This window comes from Nelumbo lutea, chromosome 6 (genome assembly GCF_056320005.1).
Source record: "Nelumbo lutea isolate HS-2025 chromosome 6, American lotus-T2T, whole genome shotgun sequence".
Taxonomy (NCBI): Eukaryota; Viridiplantae; Streptophyta; class Magnoliopsida; order Proteales; family Nelumbonaceae; genus Nelumbo; species Nelumbo lutea.
Window position 1 is genome coordinate 12,209,736 of NC_142689.1, and position 23,381 is coordinate 12,233,116.

The 23,381-nt window shown below is 38.7% G+C and overlaps 2 protein-coding genes and 1 long non-coding RNA gene across 5 annotated transcripts; 1 reads left to right on the forward strand and 2 right to left on the reverse strand.

The window, feature by feature from the left end:
- Positions 1-716: 716 nt before the first annotated feature.
- LOC148847360 (GDSL esterase/lipase At5g03610-like) lies at positions 717-3,623 on the reverse strand. Its single transcript, XM_088948291.1, has 4 exons — positions 3,353-3,623; positions 2,989-3,210; positions 1,891-2,162; positions 717-1,354 (listed from the first exon to the last, which is right to left on the reverse strand). The coding sequence occupies exons 1-4, from the start codon at positions 3,414-3,416 to the stop codon at positions 830-832; spliced, it is 1,083 nt and encodes a 360-aa protein (XP_088804417.1). The 5' UTR covers positions 3,417-3,623; the 3' UTR covers positions 717-829.
- A 4,888-nt stretch (positions 3,624-8,511) lies between these two features.
- LOC148847361 (uncharacterized) lies at positions 8,512-9,923 on the forward strand. Its single transcript, XR_016101300.1, has 2 exons — positions 8,512-9,276; positions 9,384-9,923. It is a non-coding gene; the product is annotated as an uncharacterized LOC148847361 (long non-coding RNA).
- A 1,833-nt stretch (positions 9,924-11,756) lies between these two features.
- Positions 11,757-16,622, reverse strand: LOC148847362 (GDSL esterase/lipase At5g03610-like). Of its 3 annotated transcripts, none has more exons than XM_088951677.1 (5): positions 16,465-16,622; positions 16,167-16,385; positions 14,252-14,523; positions 12,294-12,390; positions 11,757-12,117 (listed from the first exon to the last, which is right to left on the reverse strand). In XM_088951677.1, exons 1-5 carry the CDS (start codon positions 16,526-16,528, stop codon positions 11,900-11,902), a joined length of 870 nt encoding a protein of 289 aa, XP_088807803.1. In that variant the 5' UTR covers positions 16,529-16,622; the 3' UTR covers positions 11,757-11,899. The 3 variants fall into 3 exon arrangements, with proteins under 3 accessions (XP_088807803.1, XP_088807802.1, XP_088807801.1); XM_088951676.1 differs by having other exon boundaries at positions 12,294-12,540; XM_088951675.1 differs by having other exon boundaries at positions 12,294-12,594.
- Between the last annotated feature and the right edge of the window lie 6,759 nt (positions 16,623-23,381).

Consider the following 23,381-nt stretch of genomic DNA (forward strand, 5'->3'; position numbering starts at 1 on the left):
CTGTATTCGATCAAACTGACAAACATATGTGCTTTGATGGTAATAAGCAAACGGATAAGGGATAAGTCCAATTTTTTCAGTACATTGGCTGCAACACATTGGATGATCATATCCCATGTTGGTGTGATGTTTTAGCTACTAAAAAATCAAGTCACGGAATAAAAAAATTGTGGTCGATTTATTGGAATATACATACAATAGTACAATAGCAGATATAGGCATATAGCACATTCATTCGGATTGCTCGAATCATCAATGGTCATTGACCCAAGCTACTTAGTTAAACGGGTCTCTCTAGTTGTAGAACCTGAACCGAGTCCCATCAGTATTTGAACTTTAAAAATGCAGGTAGCCAAGAAAATTTTAAGCCTGAGTTGCTGGTAATGGGTTCCACTTACAACAATACAGGGTCGTGTCGGGTGTTAGCAATGTTTTCAACCTGTTGTTGATGTAGCCGGGTGATGTAGAGACCTGATCATAATCTTGGTTTGGGTCAAACCTCATGAGCTGATTTATTAATCTAGATGGTTGAATCACTGATATGTGTCATTTGGGATTTATGTTGAGTATTTGGTATTAATCTCCTCATCCCCATCCCTCCAAAGAAGATGAAAAATTGCCCATCCCATTGCCGAGGAAAATCATCCCATTCGGGTGGATCCCAATTGGGATCAGAAAAAACTGTCATGCCTACTGCTAATTCAAAGACAGGCCAATAACATAAAACACAGAAATTTATTTGTTTAGAAAGAAAGTTAGAAACAAGGGAAGAACAAGAACAGAAATGTAACAGTCAAACTCTCATCGCTAGTAGGAAGATGACAAAGAATTAGGAATAGAGCGAGTGTAGAGAAGATTGCAAAGCTGAACGGAGGACAACATTCCAACCCTCTTGTGTAGGATGAAACAGGTCCCAAAAGAAAGCAGTCTCAGTGTTGTTGCATATTGTATACTTCTTCACCTTACTCTCATCTATGCTCCCACATGAGTATGAAACACCTATGCCTATGCAACATGGCTTCAATGGATTATCAAACTTTAAACTTTCTGGGTGGCCTTTCTGTCTCTCAAATACAGACATGAACGCACTGTAGAGATCAAGAATTTTGTATGCTGCCACCGTACTCTCGTTGTTCAGCTTTTTTACAGCTTGGTGCAATAAGTGGTTGTGGAATTTCACAGCTGCATTCCGACTTTCATTGCATCGTTGGAACGATGAAGAGGCTGTAAGAAAAGGAAGACATCCCACTGGCTGGAGAGCTGTAACTACTACTATCTTCACTCCTGTTTCATGAATGCGTTTCAGATTCGAGGCCAGTTGCTTAACCACTGACCTAACCAAGTCTGGCAAACCCTTTATTTATGGAAGACCAGAACACAGGAAAATGTAGTTAGGTTAGAAAGTGGATGTAAATATAGCTTATAGTACCCTAAAGATTAAAATATGGGAAAAAAACATAGATAACATATAAATGGTTTCCAGCATTGGATTTATAATTGATTTGAACTTCTGGTCCACCATCTATAGATAGCCATTAGCCATAGTTTCAGACTTTCAGGCTTGAGAATTAGGATGGATCTCACATCCCATCGGCCAGGCCTGGGGCCTAATATTTAGAATTGTTAAACGTGCCACGAGAAGCTAGTTGAATTGCTCTGCCAATTTAGATTTTAAGCCCCATAGAGATGGCAACTCAATCCATGTAACAATCTACAAGAGGGGTAAATTTTACTAGGCAGCCCTAGCAAAGCCTAGAATACCCATCAAAATTCAAGACTACTTGCATAGGCTTGAGCCCATTATTATTTATAGCCCGCAATGAATCCTGTTTGATCAAGATTCAAGGCCCAATCTGCTTAAGAGAGAGAGAGAGGGTTTTTAATAATCACCTCTTCGGTGCCATTTCTAGCAAAGTAAGTACTGTAGTCGTTTCCAGCAAGTGATACCAGAGCGATGGACGAGTCAAGGTCGAGCTTTGTGTACACTCCATTATCGTGGATGAGCTGTTGAAAGTAGTCAATTTGGGTGGTCATGTTTGGGTTGAGAGACAGTGTATCAAACACACCTGTCCCTCCATAAGCAAAATTCATCCCATGTCTTTGTTTTGCACCAAATTTTCTCCGTCTATAAGGTATTGGAGACTTGATTCCTATTAACGAAGCTGTATATTTCAATGGAAGAAAAAAAAATCTTAGAAAACACCCCAAGAGGAAAGACGAACAGAAAATTGTGAATGATCCAACAATCAGAAGTTAAATTATTGAACACGATTTGATGTATATGAGGATTGAGGTTAATGTAAGCGTCAAATTTGGGCTTCAATGGTTTCCATGTTAACGCAAATCCATTTAGGTTGCATTTGTAATTGATGCAAAACATCATCGTTCGGTGTAAAATTACATGGGTTACATCAAACTGTTGGCATATCACCGTTTGAATTTCAAAAAGTGTGACAAAGTTTTATATCGATTTTATTGATTTAGGTAAAGCTTTATGAGGTAAAACTCCACCAACTCCGTCGATCTTGATTTATTTTACACTCCTTTTAAATGCTGATCAAATTGAACCGACATAAATATTTACATTGTTTTTAATTTACATCGCTTCCAAATATGCACCCTACGCAGCCCAAGTGGACACATCTGTCTGTCGAATTGTGAAGGCTGTTATTGTGTTTGTTGGAGCGGGTGAGAAGCACCTAAAAATGCTTAGGATTCAAGGAAGAAAACGGAAAGCAACAAACAAAACCCAGAGGAGTTCTTGAGTCTACTCTAAATTGTAATGGTGGCTTCCACGTGGTATCAACCATTCTCTTTATCTTACACTAGTCTGCAAAAAGGACAGTTGGTTCCTTGCATGGCAATAGGGTGTTACAGTGATTACATGTTTGCATGATACGTGCCGAGAGAACTTGGGGCGCGTTTTCACATTTCAGAAACAAGCAGACACCCATCGAGAGAGAGAGAGAGAGAGAGAGAGAGACCCACCTATGTAATCGGTCAGGACCCTACCGTCAGACCAACGGCCGGCTGGTTTACCGGGAAAAGTGATCCCATAAGGTTCATGCCATGGTTTTTCAGATTTTGGGTTGTTGCCGGTGTCAGCGTACGAATCTCCGAAAACGAAAAGTTTTGTAGGACCGAGAAGATGAAGACGGCGGTGGTGGCCATTATGATGATGAGAAGATGAGCTTTGAACCACTTTAATTCCTGTGCAATCACAAAATTATAAAATTATCTGTTACCCATTAATTTTAGGAACCGAAAACACCACGAATTCAGCTCTGTTTAATGATGAACAAGAATGAAAGATAAGAAGAAGAACAAGTTATACAAGCTCTAGGGTTTTTACCAGTCATAAGAACCCAAAAAGACAATAGTTGAAACAAGAAAACCTGCTTTCTCGTCTTCCCCATGAGAAAGGCCTCAAGGGAGGGAAGATTTACAGACGTCTGAAGGGAGTGAAAGTGGAGGATGAGATAATAAAGTAATAAACTTAAAGTGATGACTTCTGACGAGGCCGGTCCACTTGGTCGTCATGAACTCGGTCTTCTCTCGAGTCTCTTTGAACAACCTGATTGAAATATTCCATCTGTGTTGGTTTGATCAATGAGCCGGGCATTAAGAGTATTGGGTTAATGCATTCGTCTCTTAACGATATGCAAATAATTATTATAAAAACAAAACGAACCATATTGTCGAACACCCCGTAATAAACAGATTATTTTTTCTAAATTTATTAATATATAGATCTAGATAATTTATTGGAAGCTTATTTTTACAAATGGTTGAGTTGTGGTCAGCTTAACCTAATCAGTTCAAACCCACAAGATTGATTACCACTTTTTTTGTGATGCCGATTGATTTATTATAAGTTTTTCCGTTATGATCATGGCAATCATCGAACCCTAAAAACTAAATTTATTCAAATCCAAAATCCCATCATCATCTCTCTGATTATGGTTAAATGAATATCGAAATCCAACTTAAATAAAATCAGATTAATTTGTTCTGATCTATTTGTTGCCGTAGCATTAATTCTTCACTATTTTTTTTTCCTAAAAGAGCCCAAAGACTAAAATCATTAATCATTCATCAATACAAGGAGAGGGAGAGGACCAAGTGAAAATGCGAGTACACAGAGTAGCTACTTTTGCTAAGTACACTCATGAATATGCACATGGATCGATGCACCAAAGGAGAATCGAATGGTTCTCCAACAGGAGTGAACACACACTATCATGGAATCACTTCCATTGATTAATTAGATGAGAAAAGCACATACTTAATTTTCGCAAACTTTAGACCTTAGGTTTCACTACTAAAATTTAAATCAAATCAAATATATATATTAATATTGAGAATTAATCCATTTATGATTGAATCAAATATGAATTCACCTCTATCCGATCCTACATAATCTATCATAGTTCGATTTAAATAGGTTTCTCTTTTCTATAGTTCGAACGAATAGTCCGTTTTAACAATAAAATTATAAGTAAAAATTAGGGAATCGTTCTGGCCATCGGTTTTGGGTCGATGATTCAATTGTCTAGTTTGAACGGATGACCCGTTTTGATAATAAAAATTATAGGAAAAAAATTGAGTGTGTGAGGTCCATTAAGTAATATCATATGTGTTATGTCATTTGAGTGTGTGACTCATACGACCCAAAAAGAGAACCGTTATGGTCATTAGTTTTTTGGTCAACGATTCGTTCGCTTAGGTCATTGAGTCGTTTATTGATTCAATGGTTTTTGGCTAGGGACCAAGATTGGGGTAAAATGGAACCGGTTGCCTATGTGGTTCCCAATTAAAAAAATGGAAGTTTGATTGTTCGATTTGAATGGATAGCCCGTTTTGACAACAAAAATTAAAAACAAAAAATTGAGTGTGTGAGGTCTATTAAGTAGTATCATATGTGTTATGTTGTTCGTGCATGTGACTCATAAGACTTGAAAATGGAATTGTTCTGACCATCGGTTTTTGGGTCGATGGTTCGACTGCCTAGTTCGAATAGACGATCCGTTCTGACAACAAAAACTAAAAAAATAAAAAATGGCCAAAAACGATTGACTGGATAAACGCCCGATGGCTTGACCTCCCGGGTCAATAGGTCATTGATTGAATCAACAATTTTTGGCCAGGGACTAGGATTGGGATAAAACGGAACCGATTGCTTGGACGGTTCCCAATTAAAACATAAAAAATGGTCAAAAACCATTGAACGGGTCAATGGGTCGACAGTTTGACCGCTCAGGTCAATGGGTCATTAGTCGATTCAACGGTTTTGTCCAGGTACCGGGATTGGGGTAAAATGGAACCGGTTGATTGAACGGTTTCTATGCCGAAATGTTCATCTGTTCAGGTCAACAACGGTTCGAAAACCATGGTTTTTTATGCTTTTGGATTTTCACTATTCAAATGTTTCTTCTACTGTTGGCTTTATTCGAGCATGTGCGTTATGTTCCTTTTTTTCGATTTTTGCTTTTGCTTATTTTTTGTTTTGTTTTTTGTATCTGGTCTTCTTCTTCAAGATCCTCCAAAACAAGGGTTTACCACCATTTTATTTCTTCCATTTGTTTTTCTTTAGGTTTTCTTGTGCATTTTTTTCCTTCTTACAAGACGATTTGCTTTGTCTCTTTCTTTGGTTGCATGTATGTTTAGCTCTGTCTCAAAGCGAAACTTTGGATTTAATTTTCTGATTTTTTTCCTTAGTTTTTCCAGTTTGGTGGATTTACCGCCATTTTTTCTATATTTAAGGTCACTTTGGATTTATCTTTCAAGGTTTTGGAATCCCTTGTAGTGTCCACCCTTCCCATGACTATGGCTACAAAGTTCTTTCGTCTAATTATTGGCATGTAGAAAAAACGACCCGGAAACAAAACCGTTATGGCCATCGGTTTCTAGAACGGATGACCCATTCTAACAACAAAAAAAAAGGCCAAAAACCATTGAACGGGTCGACGAGTCGATAGCTTGGGTCAACAGGTCATTTACTAATTCAAAAATTTTTGGCCAAGGACCGGGTTTGGAGTAAAACGGAACTGGTTGCCTAGATGGTTCCCAGGCCGAATGGTCATACTATTCGGGCCGATTAGGAGTTCTCAATGTGAAATAAAGGATAGCTATGAAGTAGAACTCAGAACTATCACTGTATAATCATATTCTTTTATATGAGATGCTTTGCTAAAGCAATATTTAAAAAATGAGCACACGATGATCTCTTTTTAGTCTTTATATGAGTTTCAAGACTTGGATACTTATAATTGCAAGTTTCTTATGAAGGAACCATTATCTTTTTTAATATAACAAATAAAAAAGTTGAAATTCCATTTTAGCCCCTAGGCGCACCACTAGTTTCTAATTATCAAAATAAAAGATGTAAATTTTTAAATATATTTTATTTTATTTATTTTTAAATAAATAAATTTCCAGGGGCTGCAATTTGAGATTTCTGAGGCCGATTGCAATCCATATCCCTAAAATAATCTAATGCGATGTTGACGTTCACGCGAGAGTCCGACGTAAGCAGAGAAAATGTGCAAAGTGTTCCGCCGACTCCTAGCCTCCCTTCCGGTTCACAAACCAGTTCAGTAGAGGAAAGTCTTTGCCAAGTCAGATCCTATTGTTATAATATGCGACTTGCTAATTCACAGTCAAGATGTATCATCAGACTATGATGTACACCACTCGATCTAATCCTGTTTATTATTGTTTTATTGAATTTTCCGTCAAATGGTCCCTCCTTACCAACCACGACTATGACTACGACTCTGTTTGAGTTGATTCCCAACTTCACATTCCAAATAGACACAGCACGTGCTATCACTCTTGGTGGTATGAGCTATTCTAACGTGTTTCACAATGCTACCCACTTCTATGGACTGTGGTGATGATCGTGCATTTAAGTCCGTTGGTTTTGGGGTATGACCTACCCAAAACCGGTGGATGTTCAGTAGCACTTACATGGAAAAATAGCTGGTGAATATTGCGGGTTGCTTCTGGTTTTGGAGCTATGCTAATGTGTTTCACAACCCACTTCTATGGACCGTGGTGATGGTCGTGCATTTGAGTCCGTCAGTCCCAAAACCGACGGATGGACAATAGCGCTTACATGGGAAAAAAAGCTGGTGAATATTGCGGGTTGCTTCTGCTTTTGGAGCTATGCTAACATGTTTCACAACGCTACCCACTTCTATGGACCATAGTGATAGTCGTGCATTTAAACCCGTCGGTTTTGGGGTATGACCTACCCAAAAATGACAGATGGACAGTAGTGCTTACATGGAAAAAAAGTTGGTGAATATTGCGGGTTGCTTATGGTTTTGGTGCTATGCTAACATGTTTCACAACGCTACCCACGTCTACGGACCGTGGTGATGGTCGTGCATTTAAGTCCGTTGGTTTTGGGGTATGACCTACCTAAAACCGACAATTGGACAGTAGCGCTTATATGGGAAAAAGCTGGTGAATATTGCAGGTTGCTTCTGATTTTGGAGCTATGCTAACGTGTTTCACAATGCTACCCACTTCTATGGACCGTGGTGATGGTCGTGCATTTAAGTCCGTCGATTTTGGGGTATGACCTACCCAAAACCAATGGATGGATAGTAGCGCTTACATGGAATAAAAGCTGGTGAATATTGTGGGTTGCTTCTAGTTTTGGAGCTATGCTAACATGTTTCACAATGCTACCAACTTCTATGGACCGTGGTGATGGTCGTGCATTTAAGTCCATTGGTTTTGAGGTATGACCTACCCAAAACCGACGGATGGACAGTAGAGCTTACATGGGAAAAAAAGCTGGTGAATATTGCATGTTGCTTCTGGTTTTGGAGCCAATGAAGGATGGAAACGAGGGGTTCACACAGATTTTCCATTGTGAGCGCTCTTGTTGGATACTTGGGTTTCCGTTATTGAATTTGATCTACAGGGTTGGGTTGGGTAGGTTTTTTGTGTGAAGATAGCAAGAAAAATAGACAAGAGGGAAATTTCGGCGCTAATATTTGCTGAAATGACGATAGGAGTTGCCTGTTCAGACATGGAATCCTCTTTGGAGTACAAGGACGTCCAAGGTCCAACCAATGGAGCCCATTCGGTTGAAGCAACATCAATTGGGCCTATGAAGATGGCCCATTTCTTTCAGAAGAAACACTTGATGAAGCCCATATATAGTAGTTCCTAAGCTTAACAGTGAAAAATCTCTCATCTCTAAAATAGTCTAAATGACTATTTTTCTTTTTCTTTATACAAAAGAAATGACAGGATCTATGCTCGAGGTCTTCTAAAAAGAAATAACAGGATGTAGTTAACTCAGGAAGTTGCTTTTGGGCTAACTAATTGTGTTATTTTATTGGGCTTCACCACAAAGGGATTTGTTGGGCCTCAGTGGCAACAGAAAATGGGCTCTATTTTCTTTGTCAAATCAAGGTCCAATTGAAACTACAAATTGGTTGTAGTTCGGTAATTTTGCTATATAAATAAACCCCACATTAACCCGTGTCTCCCATTATATTTGTCTCGCTCTCGAGATTGTGGAGTCTGAGTCGAGACTTGCTGTTTCCTTCTTTCAATCCTTTGTTGATCAGAGACGCATACCTCAAGTCATTGTTCTTCTGCAATTGCTCTCTGACATTCCGCTTTTTTTTCACCATTAATTTCAATAAGTTAAGAGATTTGGAACCTTGAACAATTGGGTTTTTGTTTTTTTTTTTCTTTTCATTTTTCAGTTTTTTCTCGTCTCTGGAACTGATTGGAATCCATTTTCCCTTTGATTTTCTAATTTTAATCTTTAAATCAGTAAATTATCATCTTTTATTTTCTCTGTTTCTGATCGGTTTTAGATCGGAAAAAAAAACCTAGTCTAGCTTCTCCCTTTAAATTTGTTGAAATTCCATCTGTCTGGTTTTATTTGATAATTATAAAACTACATTTCTCAGCTTAAGTAGGCATTTTTTCGTAGTTGAAGAGACTTCTTCAGCTTTTGTTTCGAAAGGAAAGAATCAATAAATCTCTCTCTCTCTCTCTCTCTCTCTCTCTCAGATTTCGTTGTGGTTGAAATGGCAAATGGATTGCAGAACTTGGTACTAATGGTGACTACTTAGGCTCCAACGAATGTCAGTCATCAAGTACTGGGGGAAGAGGGATGAAACCCTAATTCTTCCTGTAAATGACAGCATCAGTGTAACGCTTGATCCAGAGCATCTCTGCACGACGACTGTTGTTGCTGTTAGTCCCAGTTTCGAGAATGACAGGATGTGGCTCAATGGGAAGGTGTATTTCATGGATATCTCATTTGTTTGTCTGGTTGAGGTCTGATTTCTAATGCTTTTTAGTATTTGCTCACTCTAGGAAATTTTAACTTTTGTTGGTTAGTGTAGGAGATTTCCCTCTCTGGTGGTAGATTTCAGAATTGTCTGAGGGAAATCCGATGCCATGCAAATAGTGTTGATGATGAGGACAAGGGGATCCACATTAAGAAAGAAGATTGGGACAATTGCACGTACATATTGCTTCCTATAACAACTTTCCGACTATCGCTGGATTGGCTTCTTCTGCTGCTGGTTTTGTTTGTCTTGGTAAAATTGTATGCAGCCTTTGCTCTGTGGTGTTTTAAATTAAAAGTTGTACATCTTGTCCGGTGACTGGGAATTGGGAAAAAGTTTACAAGAGTAATAACTGTAGCTTAAGAGTAGTTTATATTTATTGCAACCAAAGAAAAAGGTAGTTAATTATATGTATTTCGGGAATGGGGGCTAGACGAATTTTGACTAGCATTGGTGTTTGATCTTGTTATTCTTTTAGATAGGAAATTTAGGTTTCTTGAGGAAATGGTTAGATAGAAGAACTGTATTTGGGGTTTGGAGTGATTCGACTGATATCTTCACTAAAGATATAGGTTGGCAAAATTGTTACACATATGGGAAAGAGCTTTACACCAAATGACGAGGATTTCCATAGAACTGGATTTGGGGTTTGGAGTGATTCGATTGATACCTTTACTAAAGATGTAGGTTGGCAGAATTGTTACACATATGGGAAAGAGCTTACATCAAATAATGAGGATTTCTAACCTCTAATTGTTTTTCTTTTAAAGAAACAATATCAAACATATTGGTGAACAACCCTTAAATTGTTCAAATTAAGATAATGAGTAGAATTGCCTTTATTATTCTCAAAATCTACATCCTTTAAATTTCTGGTATTTAGTGGACAAGATATAAGAAAAGATATAATGTGATGATAAGAAAAGATATAAGCAATCATGTGATGCCGAGGATGACTTAACATGCTCACTATAGGTGCCATTTGGATTTACCATTCATCTTTATGATCTTTGGTCTATGGCATTGACTTGCTTGTATATCTATTAAAGGGATAGGGTGGTCACCCCTTTCGCCAGATATCCCTTTAATAGATATATAAGATATATAAGATAACATTGGTTTTAGGTCGATGGTTCAACTGTCCGGTTCGAATGAATGGTCCGTTTTGACAATAAAAATTATAAGTAAAAAATTATGAAACTATTATGGTCACCAGTTTTCGGGTCGGCAGTTTGACCATCCGGTTAGAACAGATAACCCGTTATGTCAACAAAAATTATAGGAAAAAAATGAGTTTGAGGTCTATTAAGCAATATTATATGTGTTGTCATTCAAATCCAAAAACCATTGAATGGGTTAATGGATCGACGGTTCGACCACTAGGGTCAATGGGTTGTTGACTGATTCGGTAGTTTTTGTCCAGGGACTAGGATTGGGGTAAAACAGAACCGATTGCCTATATGGTTCCCAATTAAAAATATTAAAAAATGGCAGTTTGACTGTCAAGTTTAAATTGACGACCCATTCTAATAATAAAAATTACAAGCAAAAAATTGAGTGTGTGATATCCATTAAGCAATGTTATACGTGTTATATCATTCGAGCGTGTGACTCATATGACTCAAAAACGGAACCGTTCTAGCCACCGATTTTCGGGTCGACGGTTCGACTATTCGGTTTGAACAGATGACCTGTTATGACAATAGAAATAAAAAAACATCCAAAAACCATTGAACGGGTCAATAGGTCGACAGTTCGATCGACCAGGTCAATGGATCATTAATTGATTCAACGATTTTTGGCCAGGGACCGGGATTGGGATAAAATGGAATTGGTTGCCTAGATGGTTCATAATTAAAAATAAATAAAAAATGGTCAAAACCTTTTAATGGGTCAACGAGTCGACAGTTCGACCGCTCGGGTCAAAGGATTGTTGATTGATTCAATGGTTTTTTGCTAGGGACCGGGATTGGGGTAAAACGAAACCGGTGTTCCTATGCCAATATGTCCATTTATCTGGGTCAGCGGTGGTTCAAAAGCCATGGTTTTTTATGATTTTGGATTTTCACTATTTAAAGGTTTCTTCTACTGTTGGCTTTATTTGAGCGTGTATGGTCTAGAGTTTACTACCATTTTATTTATTCCTTTTTTTTTTCTTTAGATTTTCTTGTTGAATGTTTTTTTTTTAATTTTCTTACAAGACAATTTGCTTTGCCTCTTTCTTTGATTGCATGTATGTTTAGCTTCATCTCAAAAAAAAAACTTTGGACTTGATTTTTTTATTATTTTTCCTTACCTTTTCTAATTTAGTGAATTTATCATTAATTTTTTTCTATGTTTAAGGTCGCTTTAAATTTATTTTTCAAGGTTTTTGAATCCCTTATAATGTCCACCTTCCCATGATTCTGTTTTAAGAGACTCCTCTACTAGTTTAAATGTAAAAGAAAGTAGATAGATGGACGGAAAATGAAATGTATCAAAAACCACCATACACACATTGATAATAGGCTAAGTAGTAATAGCTATTGAGGGGATATGATGGAGAAATTAAGTGGGTAGGCTAGGCTAGGCTAGGAGTAGAGTTTGTTGAAAGAAGAGTGCAAAACTAGACTGACAGCATTCCAACCCGCTTGTGAAGGGTGCAACAGGTCCCAAAAGAATGCGGCCTTGGGGTGCTTGCATACTCTATACTTCTTCTTTCCGCTCAGCTGGTCTGTGCTTCCACATGAGTTTGAGGCATCCATACCCACACAACATGGCTGCAACGGATTACTGAACTTCACATTTCCTACACATAAGCCCAAATTAATGTATATATATTAGTTCCTACTTGTTTGAGATAATTAATTAATTAAGTAGAAACGATCACAAGCATGAAAATAAAATAAAATTAAAAAAAAAGACATTAATATAAATTATTAAAAATAAAGAAATTTGTTGAGAATAGAGATGAGGGGCATTTACCTGATGAATTGCGTTTCTTGAAAACGGACATGAATGCAGAGTGGAGATCAAGTAGGAAGGTAGAGTTTTTGGCCTCATTGTTTAGTTGTTGGACAGCCTGTTTCAAGAGGAAGTTGTGGAAGTTGACAGCCATGTTTTGAGTTGCATTGCAATGTCGATAATAAGAAAGGAGTGTGTTTTGGGGAAGACATCCCAGCGGCTGCAGAGTTGTCACTGCTACTTTCTTTACTCCCATCTCATGAATCCGCTTTACATTCAACTTTAATTGATTAACCACGGAAGCCATGAAGGCTGGCAAACCCTATATATCGATATTTATATTTATGGAAGGATAAATTAAAATTAAAAAAAAAAACCCTCCAGATTAAAAGCATTTTGGAAATTTATTGGTCTATTTTAAACCTTTTAGGCTCAGTTTGGAAGGAGTATAAATGAGAATATGTACTGTACAAATAGATACAAAATATAAGATTTTGCATTATATATATATATATATATATATATATATATATATATATATATATATATATATATATTTGTATTTGAACTCTTTTGAAAGGAATATAAATACAAATATGTATAGTACAAATATATATTAAATACAAGTTTTTGCACTTTACATATATGTATTTGTACTCCTTCCAATTGATTATAGTACAAACCTGAACCAGATACAAATTTTCATCCATTTGTTTGTAACTATGATTTGGATTTCTATCTGATGCAAAGTTTATTATACTCACTAGCACTGCAAATTTTACATCACAATAACTGATGCAAGATTTGCACCACTTCCCATTTTACCTTATTTCTCTCTCTCTCTCTCTCATATAAAATGGAGATCACATGATTTTGCTTTTTATTTTACTCCTCTTAAACAAACGGCCTTTTTCCTACCTTCATTCTTTCTGATATATATAAAGTGGAGACCACATCATTTTACTTTCAATTTTACCCTTAACAAACAAACAAAGCAAGAGTAAAGCAGAATTTACAAGCAGCTCATTTCACTCATATGTATTTACACCAATGCAAATGAAATTTGCACTGTAGGCAGATGGAGCCTTCTCATCCAAAATAAAGTGAAAATTTTCAACAAATTTCAATTATTTTATTAAAAACTTAATATTATTCTATAATATTTTAGTTTTTTGTTATTATTTCAAAAGTTTGGGTGAAATAATAAGTAGCCGAAATCCCAATATTTTTCAAAAAGATACAAAAAATTCTGCTAAATTGATACACCCAAAAATTTTCACGTCTGGTTTCCATTGCTATATCAAATATTAGAGCAGTGGTGGAAATTATGCATACAGTTCTTTCTTTCTTTCTTTTTTCTTTTCCTTTTTTTTTCCTGGCTTCATGTTCTACCATGGTTTTCAAAATCAGACCGGAAAAACCGGGAACTGATTACCTGACCGGTTTTATTTTTCCCCAAAACCGTTGATTTTGGTCAGCAAACCGCTGAACCAGCCGGTTAACCATTCAAACCGATAATCAAACCCTGACCGATTCAATCACCAAGTCGGTTTTAAAAACCATGTGTTCTACACAATGGGGTAGCCCGTTACCTTGCCCATAGATCCATTAACAGTAACAGAGTCTATTTGATACTAACTGGGCCTATTGGGTCCATATAACCATTATCAGACATAATGGACATACAGCTTTAAACACCAACCCCTAGGCAAATGCAGATGTATAAAGCCAAACATCTAGGAGACTCGGACATAAGGCTGTGTTTGGTTTGTACAGATTTCTCTACCTTTTCTTTCAAACCAAACACATCCTAAATGAACCAGAATACTTCTAAATATGCATTTACATCATCGGAAACTGGCTTTGCTAGAATATTCTCTCAACTTCTTTTTTTTTTTTTTATCAAACCAACCATAACCATAAAAGCACCTTATTACCTTAAAAAGGGTGAGGGAAAGAAGGGGTTGTTAATGGATTACCTGAGCAGTGCCATTTCTAGCATTATAAGCACCATAGTCATTGCCCGCAAGTGATACAAGAGCTAGAGATGAGTCCAAATCACGCTTGCTGTAGACTCCACTTTGGATGATCTTTTGAAAGAAGTTGATCTGTGTGGTCATGTTTGGCTGAGGAGCCAATGTATTGAAGACTCCAGTTCCTCCATAAGCAAAATTTATCCCATTGCTTAGTAATTTTGGGCCAAATTTTATCCATTTGTAAGCTATTGGAGATTTGATTCCAATAAACGAAGCTGTACATTGCAATCAAGCAAATGAGCATCTTAGTCCTTACTCCTTAGAGAACAAGGTAAAGGAAGAAATGAAAAATTTGGAGTAAGCATTGGCTACAATTAATATATGGATAAACACATGGAATGTGGGATGTAAATTTATTTGATACCTCATACCTGATTCAATCCACTAAAAAAGTAGGGTAATTGAAAATGAATTTGGATCAGGTGAACGGGATGGACTCTGAAACCAATGATAATATCCCACACCATCCATAAGTGTTTAGTGAGAACTTGAGCGATTGTGGGCCATATGCATATTATTACTGGCATGGGATGTTATTATTGGTTTTACAGCCTTTGTGCTGAACTAATCTGATCTTGAAAATGAGTTCTTTATTATGTTATTAACAAACATGTTTAAAAGATCCTTATAAATTCTCTACCATGTATTAGAAACATCTTTCATACTTATACATTATTATTCACAGGAGATATTTTAAATATATAGTGAGATGTGCATGTGAGATCCGTGTAAGGTGGCTTATGTGAGAAGCAGATCCCAATTCAAAAAAAATACTCCCAATGTGTGATTACAAGTGCTGTGAGGAGCAAATCCGGGTTCCCAACAGCCAGAGATAATTAAGCTCAAAGACTCTCCTTCGGGGCCAAGCCTAATGCTTGGGTTGGGTTTTCAAATTATGTTCTTGTGATTAATGATATTGATCTCATCTATTGAGTTTGAATAGCTTAAATAACAAAAAGAGAAAGAAGTTAGCCTAATGCTACTGCATTTGGCCGTGAAAAAACAAAGCAGGTGGACGATGAGAGAAAGCAAAACTGGTCCCATCTTTCAATAAAAAAATAAAAAATAAATAAAAAAAAAAAAGTTTCTCTATTTTATTTTTTATCATTGCAACCGAATAGACCATCCATCGTATCCTATTTTAAAATCCTTTTAAAACCCTCCTTTCCTCTTAAATCCTCTCTTAAATCTCAATGACCAATCTAAGACCAACCATAAAAAAAAAAAAAAAATATGAATTCTAGGTTGGACCTGATGTCAAAAACCCTCCATGCTTGTTTGCTAGTTATCTTGTTGAAATGAAACCCAAAATGTCCAATGGTGTAGCCTTGAGCTAAAATTCACGGAATAACAGCCTTTTGGATGTATTTTGGGCCCTACAACGTCATTTCATCCGATTCAAGGTGGACCCACGTCAATACATCGAAGGCAGTGATTCACAGCTTTAGCCCAAGCTATGCCAACGGGCCTACCATATATTTTTCCTATTTTGTATATGTTTGAAAGGAAAAGAATAACGAAAGGAATAAATATATTACAAATTAGGTATCATACACATCTAGATAGCGCTGATGAATTTAGATTTTAGAGAAATGGTTGATCTTGCTTTGTAATCTGAATGAATGAATTTTGCCTTCTATGGTTCAAAAGAAGAAAAGAATTTAGAGAAATGGTGATTCTATTATCAGAGCAAGAATAGAGATCTATTTGGAGCCTGACCAAATGTAAATCCAAGGAATAGGATTAGAGTTTCTCAAATTAAATGTAGAATTGGAGTTTCTCATGCCCTTGCATGAGAACATTTTCCATTTCTATGAAGCAGAAAGAAGTGGTGGAGAGAGAGAGAGAGAGAGCCCACCTACGTAATCAGTCAAGACCCGACCATCGGACCAGCGGCCGGTTGGTCTACCGGGAAATGTGATCCCATACGGCTCATGCCACGACTTAGCTACAGATTTGGGGTTATTCCCAGTATCGGCATATGAATCTCCAAAAACGAAAAGTTTGGAAAGACCAACTTGACGGTAGCGGCTGTGGTGGTTTTGATGATGAGACGAACTTTGAACCACTTGAATTCCTGCAACATCACAGGCTATAAGACATTAGCTCTGTTTCACGGGCAAATACAAGCCAGCTCCGAAGAAGATTCAGCTCACCAGTCAGAAGAACCAAAAAGGAGAACAGATGAAGGCACAGAATGTACGCATTGTGATTCCCCATCTGAGTGGAGGCTGCTAGTAAAACGAGAGAGCGGAATAAAACTGCAGTTGGTTGGACTGGAGCCCGGAGGTGGAGAAGATGATCCTATTTTGTATTAAAGTGGTGGGCTTTTGATGGGCCTGGCCCCACCTGGGGGTGAATATTGAACCCAGATTACGCAAAGCTGGAGAAAATGCCAACATGATCATCAGCATTTATGATAATTCCCATATACTTACACTATTGGGTCACATGTGAACTAGTAAGATGTTGGGTGGGCCATGGTTGGAACCCCGATTGACCCGGCAAAACCAAAGAGGGAATCCTCAATGAGTTTAGAAGCTAAACAAGCCCAATTCACATGATGCGGGACCAAGAGCATGGGCTCAGTATTGTGATTTGGAAGGAGTACAAATATAAATTTGTACAGTACGTACAAGTACATACAAAGTAATACAAAACGTAAGGTTTTGCATTCTAAATAGTAGTTGTGTATTTGTACTCCTTTCAAACTGAGCCTTAACTACAGAACATTAGTTACTTAATTATAGAACAATTTTATGATACAGATTCATGTCTTGCCTACAGGACTTATCACTTATGGTAAAAATAAAAAGTAAAGCTCAATAGGACCGTAAAACTTACAAACTTAAGTGTTGAACATCAAACTATTATACACTTGCTGTAAATCTTGTTTGAATACCAAATTAACAATGTGCATTAAAAGGGGTTCGACTATGATATGGAAAAGATATAATATAGGAAAAACAACTGACCAATAAACTGAAATTATAAACGTGATAGCCAATAAAGTATTATTTATCAAAATTCATAGATGGGTTTTAATTGGTCAAAACTCTTTACATATCATATATTTTCTGCATTATGGACTTTCCCTATTAGTATATATTAAGTACAGTGTTATATGCATTTCTTCTAAGCACAGTTTAGAAAGAGCATAAATACAAATATGTATAATATATATATATATATATATATATATATATAAATTAATACAAAATGCAAGGTTTTACACTCTACATATTTGTATTTATTTTCCTTCCAAACTGAGCTTTAAGGGCATTGGGGTGTTGTTTGGTGATTTGCATCTGAATCTGATTTATGAGAACAGCTCAATTGCAACCCAACTAAACTATAATGCATCAAAATCCAGTTCAATAGAGACGGCAAACTGGGGTGTTGTTTGGTGATGTTGGTCTGTTTTTTTCGAAAATCAGTGCAATATTGACATTTTGAGCTAAACGCTCGAAAATTTGTTTGATTCGGTTGGGCTTGTTTTACGCAAAAATGGCCAATAAAATAAACGACTACACTTCAAAATTCAAATCTTGTGAATGAGATAGATAAGGGTATCAACAATTTCGGACCGGGATTTCAATCATTTTCAAGCATTAGATTAATGTTGTTATACCATTTTAACTGGAAGATAAGGGTATCAATAATTTTAGACCGTTTGATCTGCATTTCTAGCAATTTTAACCGCTAGATAATGGTTCCAAGGGATTTAGATTTTTAGATATTAATGGTGGTTTAATATTTACCGTTGGATGCTTATGTGGTTAAATACGGCCGCTAGATGAACACCTGGGTCATGTAATATACATTAATATGTTGTATTAAATTTGTACTACATCAGTATTTGTTGATTGGGCGGTTTCAATACGGAAAAGAACAGAAAGAAAAAATAAAATAAAATAAAAACGGGAAGCCAAACAACAAATCAGAGGAAACGTTGCCGATTTACCTTCCTGACAGCAACGCTTCCAAACAAAAAACCAAAGGAAACGTTGACGGCATGAAATCGGATTCAGTCCTCAGAAAACCTTGTGCACATTGTATTTATAGCTACTTGTAGTTGTACATTGAGAAAACATAGATACAAAAATAGGAAGATATTCCTAATACACCGCTGCAAAAAACTGTGATTACTATAAGAGAATGGTTTTGTGAGGACTGATAACAGTTATGAGGAAACACCAATTGAGTCTCCAATAGTTATTTTTGAACCGTTGTATCTCAAGAATTTTCTCAATCAAATTCTTTTTCCTGTCACTAATAACATTGTTGGAGTTCTTAAAATACTTGCAATTAGCTTTCAGAAATAACGTGGGTAGCATGCCTTAATTTTTGACTTCTCATATAGTCATATTTACACAATTCCTTAGATTTTTTCTTTGGAATTAACCCATATGTGCTTACACTCTCAGTGGTTTCAGATTGTTATATTTTTGGAATTTTGGAATAATTTTAGTTTTAAGGAAAAAAACTATTTAATAAAAAAGGCCAGTAGGCAATAATAAAACGATATTCAATTGAAGGAAAGTCAGCACTGAAGAATTTTTACAGGAAAAAAGAAGTCAGAAAAAGGATACTTGACCTCATCTTATGTACCCCAGTCAAGATTTATACAACATTTTCAAACACAGTAGCCTTGAAAAATCACAGCCTAAAAATGAGAGGATTGGATCTCTTTTGCAATTCTTTAAAATGTCTTGTTCATTGCTTCCATACTTCTGCCTTTTTTTTTTTTCTTATTTGTATCGAGTAGATGAGATCTGCCAGATAGGAATGACTGGAGGATAGGCTCTAGTTTATTGCTTAATTATATTGTAGAAATAAGGGACTCACCTGTGTCTCATGATGATCTTCAAGTTTTCTATTTAATTTGAACCTGTGAACCCTCTGTTCCACCACTACACAGAAAGGTAATATTTAGTATTGTTTGAATATGCCTGAACTCATCCTGTCTCATCATTATTGGACTGAACTCCCTATATATCATTTCAGCCTACACAGGCCCCCAACCCAAATCGTTAGTGACACTGCTTTCCATTTTAGTAATAAATTTTGCTAATAGAGCACTAAAAATTCAGATTTGGACATTCAGAACGATGTAAATTAATTTGATCATGCATTTTGCCCATTATTTGTTCAACCAACTATAACTTCTCCTAGGACAATGGTGAAGCCGTGAAGGAACATAACCCTGGTTGTTCACCAGTTGGGACTTCAAGAATCCACTTGCGGCGTCTGGCCGTCTTTGTGTCTGCAGGTAGGGGTGTCAATGGACCGATTTTGGATTGGAATCTGTCCAAATCAAAATCAACTTAGATAGATTAGACAGATCACAAGACATATTGAATTGGATCAGTCCAGGATTTATATTGGATTAGGTTAGATTGAGACAATATCTAGATCATTGATAGAAGATAAGAATATAAGTGTCATTGGACCTGCAGGTTTGGGTTAAAAATTAAAATCAATATAAATTAAAAAATAATTAAACAAATTGAATGGTCTAGACATTGAGTTGAACAGGTTCAAAATATTTCATTGGATTGGATTGGACGTGATCCATTTGTAATGGACCCACATTGGACTGGATCGGATTGGACCAAATTAATCAACCAAAGTCAAATCAGATCTTAGGTGGGAGGTATAATTTCTAAAGCCAAGGCAAAATCCTTGGTCTAAAAGGGGCTCCAACTTGTCACTGCAAGTTCAAGATAAGTCAAGGTTTATTGATTAGGGCCCGGTAATTTTTCAACTTGTGGAAAGCAGAAAAGCCTATCGATTTTAAAATTTCCGTAACAACTCATTCCATCACATTCTTTTCGATCGCAACTTGAAATTAAAGACAAACATAATTATCTAAATTAAGTGGAGTTTCTTGCGTAATAGGTCTCTTCAATAATGACTCAAATGAGGCAATAAATAATTGATCGTTACTCTACAGCAAGAGCAAATCGAGATAGATAGTGTATGAATAATGTGGTCCTTCATAAAGTTATGGTACATGAGCTCAGCATTGGCAAGCTCGGATCCAATTGGGAAGGATCTTATCGAGTGAAACGGGTGTTCGGGGAAGGAACATACGAGCTCAAGACCCTCGAAAGGAAACAAGTACCTCGGGCATTGAATATTGTCAACTTAAGACAATACTATCTCTAACAACTGAGTAGGCCACGAGCCACTCCCCGAGCCTAAGGGCCAAAATACCGAGCTAATATGACATCGGCACAATAAGCTGCTCCTCTAGCCTAAAGGCTAAAACGCCGAGCTAATGAAAGACCTCAGCACCATACAAGGCCTAGTTGCCTCATCGGCACAGGCTAAGTACTTGCAATGCCCAAGGCATAGGCAGTTCGGGCGAGAGCCTTATGACGGATAGCCCGCCCTGGCATGCAACAAGTTAAAACCATAAAGGACAACTCACCTCTGTGTACACAAGGCTACCCCTACTAAGTGTTGGAATACAGTTCAGGGCCACGACAGTGGAGGAACCCTCACTTTGGGTAATTAGCCTAATAGCCCAACAGTTTAGAATAGGACAACCACATCGGCAAGTAAAAGAACATTGCACAAGTGTTTGGCAAAGTGAATTTTTCATTACATAAGCTCCATTACATAAATTTCATTGCCTAAATATGTTCAGTACAAAAGAGAAGGAAGTTGAGCTCGCAGGCCCAGGATACAAGGAGCACCTAACTATTTGGGAGGCTCATCAACCTTACTTGGGGCTTCTTCAGGGGTCTCCTTGGAAGAATCAGTCAGATCGGTAGCGTCAACCTCCCCGTTGCCGCCATCATCTTCAGAGTCTGGGTCATCCGCGGCCTGGCATGCCATGTCATCCGTGATGTTGAAAGAGGTGAAGGCACTTATATCTAGGTTGGGGTAGGCACGCCTTATCCACCCCCGACCGAGCTTGAACCCCCTACAGTATGCCTTTGACATTACGTTATCAAACCTTGATGATTTGACGTGGTCGATGACGGGCTGAACCTTGGTCTGCTCCAGAGTGTCGTCAAAGATCTCTGTCTTCTCCTTGATATCGGCCTTAAGAGACTCCACCTCGTGCTCCAAGGCCTCCTTGGCTTCCTTGAGGGTATGCATCTTGAGCTGCGAAGCCTTCCGGGCCATTTTGAGGCTTTCCACCTCGAACTTACGGGCTTCCTGACCAACTCGGAGCCCGTTCACCTCGGCCTTCAGCCTGTCTCGTTCACGGGCCAGCTCCTTCCTCTCTAATGCTAAGGCATCATTCAGGCTCCTCTGAGCGGCGGCAGCACTCTCCAACTATTGGACCTTATCTTGTGTTGCCTTCATCTCAGCATGAGCCACGCGGGACGACTCCTCAACAGCCAAAGCGCGCCTCAGGTGTTTGTCAGATTGGAGAGTCAAGGCGTGCACGACAGTGTTCACCTAACTGAAGGAAATCGGTTAGTAGTAAACATAGTGGAGAGTCAAGGCGTGCACAACGTGCATGACAGTGTTGGCTCATGGAATACGAACTTACCACCATGATGTGGGTTGTAGCGCAGCCCCCGAGCTGACCTAAGGAGAGTTCAGCCCAACTCACGACCTCTGCATTAATGACACCCCCCTTACTTCGGTCGAGGCTGACCTCGGGATCCAAGATGGACTCCTCCTCTCCAGCCCCTGAACTGGACGTTGTCGCATCTACAGCACGGTGAACTGCCTCTTCGGTGGCCTCGGTAGTTGCCCCAGCAGAACTCGGGGCCTCAGCGACAGCCCCGGCTGGCTCGTCCACCAACCCCTCCATAGCCTCAGGCTTTTGGGGCGAAAAATCATCCTCCAGATCTATCACTGGAAGGACATTGTTGAGTGTGATGCTGAAACGCCCCACCAAATTTCGATTGAAATTGGGGTGAAGTTGATCCAGTGTGATGCTGAAACGCCCCAACACCTCGCGGATAAGGGGGTGAAGAGGGAGACAAAGCCCACCGACGAGTTATTCCATGAAGATCACGACCTCATCTGGACCATGCTCCCTGGGGAAATTTCCGGAGGGAAGGCTGTAGGAGTACTCTGAAGGAAGGTTAAACTGCTGAATGAGGTCTTGGAGCCTCTCCAGCGTCAGAGTAGAAGGTTCGAACTAGTCCGACATCCGACCTCGATGAGAGGTGGACGCCAGTTTACCCGAGGTTGCATGTTCCTCGTGGGAAGGCCGAGCAACAACAGGGTCACCATGACCCGAGGTGCCCACCTAGGGTCCGTCCGAGAAACTGCCCCCACTAGACATAAGGAAGAACAAACTGAGAAGAAAGAAAAGAGGGAAGACTCAGGGACTCACCAGAAAGAGACGAAACTGAGCTGGAAGACCTGAGTTGGAGACCTCAGACGCGAGCCCAAGGCGAAAAACACTTAGCGACGAAGGAAAATGGCCAGGATCCCGCTATTTATATCCGCGGGGCCCGATAGCCAACGGTCGAGATTGGGTCAATCCAACGGACCTCAAAGAAACCGGCTGCGGAACTCTCAAGGCGAATTTGGTTTAGCGCATTTTTTGGCGACTACGCAGCATAAAGCGCGTGACGTCTGTGCGTGAATTGCACGAGACACGGGTTTTTCCCTTCGTGTAGACCGAATACCCAACCGGTCCAACCGCTAAACCGCCCAACATCGTGGTGTGAGAACCGAGCCAAATCCACCCAGCAAACCATGAACTCCTGACACTGGGGGCTCCGTCCCAGTACGGGGAGTGGGGGGGAATTGATGGAGGACGATTTGGCCCGACCTCGTAGCATAGGTACACGTGTGTGTGACTTTGCTCAAACGATGACTCAACGTGACAGCACGACAAGCGCAACCGCAACTCGGAGGGAAGGTCCCACCGAGTTTAGCCCGATAACTCGTCGGGAGCTGCCTTGCCTGCACCGCCCCCCCGGGGGGTAAGGCACCCCGAGCTACTTCTGAGCTTGGGCCCCCTGACCTTTCTTAATACCCGAGCTCCTCCCATTGGATCTCGGACCACTCCTAGACAGGAACACACCAATTCGAATATAGATACCCCGAGGTAAAGACACCTCGAGTCAAACAACTTGACTTAGCTTGC

Excerpts from the sequence above, each read along its gene's own strand:
- LOC148847362 (XM_088951675.1), bottom strand. The coding sequence starts at position 16,528 with ATGGGGAATCACAATGCGTACATTCTGTGCCTTCATCTGTTCTCCTTT. Across the intron at positions 12,595-14,251 it reads CTAGAAATGGCACTGCTCAG|GGTTTGCCAGCCTTCATGGC; the intron begins GTAATCCATTAA and ends ATCGATATATAG. Across the intron at positions 12,118-12,293 it reads CAAGAAACGCAATTCATCAG|GAAATGTGAAGTTCAGTAAT; the intron begins GTAAATGCCCCT and ends GCTTATGTGTAG.
- LOC148847360 (XM_088948291.1), bottom strand. The coding sequence starts at position 3,416 with ATGGGGAAGACGAGAAAGCAGGTTTTCTTGTTTCAACTATTGTCTTTT. Across the intron at positions 2,163-2,988 it reads GGTCCTGACCGATTACATAG|CTTCGTTAATAGGAATCAAG; the intron begins GTGGGTCTCTCT and ends TGAAATATACAG. Across the intron at positions 1,355-1,890 it reads CTAGAAATGGCACCGAAGAG|GGTTTGCCAGACTTGGTTAG; the intron begins GTGATTATTAAA and ends CCATAAATAAAG.